The sequence below is a fragment of the Gasterosteus aculeatus genome, chromosome 6, assembly GCF_964276395.1.
Source record: "Gasterosteus aculeatus chromosome 6, fGasAcu3.hap1.1, whole genome shotgun sequence".
NCBI classification, from domain to species: Eukaryota; Metazoa; Chordata; class Actinopteri; order Perciformes; family Gasterosteidae; genus Gasterosteus; species Gasterosteus aculeatus.
This window is the reverse complement of record NC_135693.1, coordinates 17,269,577-17,274,264: the sequence shown is the minus strand read 5'-3', so window position 1 is coordinate 17,274,264 and position 4,688 is coordinate 17,269,577. Positions and strand designations below refer to the sequence as shown.

The window sequence follows — 4,688 nt, the reverse complement described above, 5'->3', positions numbered from 1 at the left end:
CTGGTACACAAACACAGCAGAGATTTAATATGGCAGATTGGAGGAGGAAGACCGTTGTGCGTGTGTGTGTGAGGGGGGGGGGGGGGGGGGGGGATAGGGGGGGCTGGGAGGGGTTTGGGGTAATCTGGATTGGAGCTCTGTTGTCATACAAAATCTGTGGTGACTGTAAACAAACGATCACAGAGCTCAGTGCGTGTTGGCGAATGTAAAATCTGCTAGCTCAAAAAAAAAAGTGGAATTAAGAGAACAGAACGAATGTGTTGAAATTAAATGGATTTCAAATGTTTTTCACCGCTGATAATGTGACACATGAATAACAACGAAAAGCAATTACAAAGCCAGTTGCCCAGAGCTCCCGTTGACCTCCGAGCCTTACGTCCGTTCATTCCAACTCGGGGACAATAACCACCAACCTAAATGAGGCCTGTTCACGTGGATGCGCTGGGCGGTTGGAGAGCAGCGGCGTCCTCCAATCGAAGGATTGCCCCGCTAATCTGCACGTCGGTGTGTCCTTGGGCAAGGCGCTTAACCCCCCCCGAGTGTGTGTGAATCGTGTGGATGTCAGTCACCGATGTGCAGGTGGCACAGTGTGCGGAAGCTCCGGTCACCATTGACCAGGTCCAAATATATTACCAGCTCAGACCAAAGCCTCCTTCCTATCGTTAGAATGGAAGTCACTCGACGGCACCAAATGAGTCAAATGAATTCATTGTGAACGTGCTTCATTATCAGTGGCAGAATTGAGGCGTCAGTGTGAGCACAACACCCTTTGTGGGCGACACACACACACACACACACGCAGAGCTGGAGCCTTTTTTCCAGGCAGGGTGAAATAATAGTGATTATAATGTGCATTGGGGCAGAAAAAGCGGTGGTAGTGATTCACAACGAGCGGTCAGCGCAGAGGACGGCCCTGCAGACTCTATTTTTCTATTTTTGAAATTCACCTTTTGTTCTTCCCACAGACAGAGTGATACATACATACATGTTTTAGACACGGAAAATTATACGACAGAATGATGTTTTGACAGAATTAATGTTTTATTAAATACATTATAATTTTAAAAGATTAAAAACTCCCCATTTCATTTTCATGTAACGTAGAGTTCTGTATAAAGACAAGTGTAATTTGAGTCGTACTGTAGAAGTAAAATGACTCCAGTGCCTTCAATGGCCGCAATAACACCTCTTTGAGTCAGTTTTAACACGCTTTAGCTTCACTTAAGATCTGGACCAAGATGATAGAGAATATGAATCATTTCATGCAGCAAAAACAGTTTTATTAAGGGACATTCTGCAGAACAAGCTGGATTACAATATACAACCCCCCAATAGGTATCATTATTACTATTACTCTTCCTATATTACATGTTATACTGTCATTAACAGTTTGGTTGCACACACCGGTCAGAGAATAAAGCGGCCCGCGTGGTGTGCAGTGCCGAATGCTGCCGGAGGGAGGCGCTCCGGTCACAGCGTCCGACCCGCCGCCTCTGGGTGTGTGTGTGCGTGTGTGTCTGTGTGTGTGTGTGTTTCCAGAATGATTGTTATGAGTACACGATAGCGGCGAGCTCGCTGCGTCCCCCCGCCTCCCCCCCCGCCCCCCTCCTCCCCCTCCTCTCTCCCCTAAACCACACACATGAGCGCACACTGAGCGTGCGCGTCTGTGTTTGCCGACATGAACTCAAACTGTTACCGTCGTTGAGAAAACAAAGCCGCGGAGTCCCAGAGCTCTTACGCACGGGCACGAGAGGGGGGGGGGGCGCGCACGGAGACGTGCGCTTTTACGCACAATCTCGGAATGGGATTTTGAGCACACGTGCGCGCGGAGAGGAAGGGTACGCGACGCACGGCGCGGTCACATGAACGACTTTAGGTTGAGGCGCACGCGCGTAAATACCGAAAGGAGACGGCTTACAGAGAGCAGATAGAAATGACGCCAAAGGTCGAAGGAGTCGCACTTTGGAGACGGGAGGACGGAGAGGAAGAATAATAATAAAATCGGCAAGTTGAAGGAGCTCCTCCTCTCCGTGATGTAACTGCGAGTCGGAACCTCCTTAATTACTAATTTCTCTACATCGAGAGACCACGCGCTCTCTCTCTCTCTCTCTCTCTCCCCCCTCTCTCTCCCTCCTCTCTATTCTCTCTCTCCACTCGTCCATCCATGCATCTCTCATCCTGACCCTGCTTTCTCTCTCCTCTCTGTCTCTCTTTCGTTTCCAGCCCGGATAACGGAGGTGGAGGAGCTCGGAGTTGTTGTTATTATTATTATTTTATTTTTTTATTGTTATCATTTATTCCTCGTTTTCGGGAGAGCCGCCACCGGGCATGGAGGATGTAAAAGACCCGCCGACCGTCCACCGGTCCTCCTCCTTCAGTATCAAGAGCCTCCTGCTTCCGTCAAAGTGCGACAGACCGGACCACGTCGCCGCCGCCGCCGCCGCGGTCGTTTGCGTCCCAGGGAGCTTCTCTCCAACCCCGGGCTCCGACTCGGAGAAGTCGCTGGACCCGCCGGAGGTGGACCCCGCGGCTCCGGGTTTGGACCACGAGAAGCCGGCCAAGGAGGAGCAGGGGGGAGAGGAGGAGGAGGAGGCGGAGGAGGAGGAGGAGGGCGCCAAAGCCGCCCCGGAGCAGAACACTAGCGGCAATAACAGCGGGAAAAACGGGAAATACGACAAACCTCCGTTCAGCTACAACGCCCTGATCATGATGGCCATCCGGCAGAGCCCCGAGAAGCGGCTCACGCTGAACGGCATCTACGAGTTCATCATGAAAAACTTCCCGTACTACCGGGAACACAAGCAGGGCTGGCAGAACTCCATCCGGCACAACCTCAGCCTCAATAAGTGCTTCGTGAAGGTGCCGCGGCACTACGACGACCCGGGGAAGGGCAACTACTGGATGCTGGACCCCAGCAGCGATGACGTTTTCATCGGAGGGACGACCGGGAAGCTCCGCAGGCGCTCCGCCACCTCCCGGGGGAAGCTGGCCATGAAGCGCGGGCTGCGCTTCGCTCCTCTCGGCTTGGGGATTAACGAGCGGGCGAGCAACCCGCTGTACTGGCAGATCTCGCCCTTCCTCTCCCTGCACCACCACCACCACCACCACCCGCACTACAACGGCTCCTCGCCCGGGTTTTTGAACCAGGCGGCCGGCTACGGCTCTCTGTTGCCCGGGGTGGAGCCGCTGAGCAACGGGGACCTGGGGCGCTCCATTCTCGGCGGGTCGGCCGCGGGCGCGCTGGGCCTGACGAACGGTTACGGGATGAGCACGTCGCCGGTCGGGCTGCTGTCCGGGCAGAGCGGCGGCTATTTCGTCCCGGGGAGCCAACACGCAGCGGCCCCGGGGCAACCGGGAGGGGGACCGGGCGGTCCTCATCCGTCGCACCTCCAGCAGAGCGCGCAGGGCTTCGGCAGCTTGGCGACCAGCAGCTCCCCGCAGTCGCTGCTGTCGGACTCCCTCAGAAATAGCTCCCTATCGGCCTTCTCCCCGGGCATGTCCGCGGGGTTCCCCGGGGTGCTTTCCCATCAAAAGAGGGTGACTCCAAACGCTTTCCTAAACTGACCCCCTCCTCTCCTTCCCCTTCCCTCCCATCTCCACCTCTAAACAGAGGATGGCACCGGGACGAGGACGCACAAGAGACGTCATGTTACGGGGAAATAATAAGTGGTAAATATCAATTATTGAACACAAAAGATATATATGAAGTGAACCTTTGTTTTTTTTGGGCCATATTTCACCCCGAAGAGTAACGGGTTTATTTTTAAGGATTCTTTTGGAAATTGTTTGAAAAAAAGGGACAAACTTTTGTTACCCGCGGGTTGTACAACTGTAAACTAGACTTGCCAAAGGTAACGCTTTAAGTATATTTCAAGCTATTTATATCTTGTACAAAGATTTTCAGTACTTGGTTTGAGTCTTTTATTTATGTTTTGTATTTATTGTACAATGTATTTAAATTCTATTTGTCAGTGTATACTTATCAGTATTGAGGAAAATGGGAGGGGGGGGTGAAACAGGACATACAGGGTTAATAATTATTTATGAATTTTGAGACAATCAAGGAGGAACAATGACAATCAAAACCTTTGAATAAGTTAACAATGAATAAGTTAAGCCTTAAAATCAGCAGAAACAATCAGGGGTTTTCAGAGGAAACAAGCCTACAAATCATATATATACTCAGGTTTGACCCCGGACAGGCATAACAATAAAAATAATAATCAAATAATCAAGAAAAATGCTGAATGTGAAGATCGCCTTCCAAGATAATAATAAACTAAAAATAAAACGCACTCTCCAATACAGCAGGGATCTAGTTGAGCCCTTACTAGTTTTTAGTGCTATACATTTCATTGGATATAAATGTTTTTGGAATAATACTCTTTATTATTATTATTATGCAAAACAACGCGGTTTTAACACGAATTTTTGTATGTTTTCCGTTCATCGTCAAATCCCAGATTGTCCTCTTCACTTCACTCAGTCTCGGTTCGATTAGGCCTGTGTGTGTGTGTGTGTGTGTGTGTGTGTGTGTGTGCACAGGGCAGTATGAGCGTAAACACTCCTGCGCATGTGCACTCAGAGCCGCTGTACAAACTATTTCATTAATAAAAAATTTAAAAAACTACAATTTATTCCCCATTCCGCTTTGAAGGACCAGCTGACCTGCTACTGTTTCCGGGGAC

General features: G+C 50.4%; 1 protein-coding gene across 1 annotated transcript; it reads left to right on the top strand.

Moving 5' to 3' along the window:
* Positions 1-1,809: 1,809 nt before the first annotated feature.
* foxg1b (forkhead box G1b) lies at positions 1,810-3,695 on the top strand. Its single transcript, XM_040179408.2, has one exon. The coding sequence runs from the start codon at positions 2,329-2,331 to the stop codon at positions 3,562-3,564; it is 1,236 nt and encodes a 411-aa protein (XP_040035342.2). The 5' UTR covers positions 1,810-2,328; the 3' UTR covers positions 3,565-3,695.
* The last annotated feature ends 993 nt before the right edge of the window (positions 3,696-4,688 follow it).

Bases quoted from the DNA above. Each gene is read 5' to 3' on its own strand.
- foxg1b (XM_040179408.2), top strand. From the start codon at position 2,329: ATGGAGGATGTAAAAGACCCGCCGACCGTCCACCGGTCCTCCTCCTTC.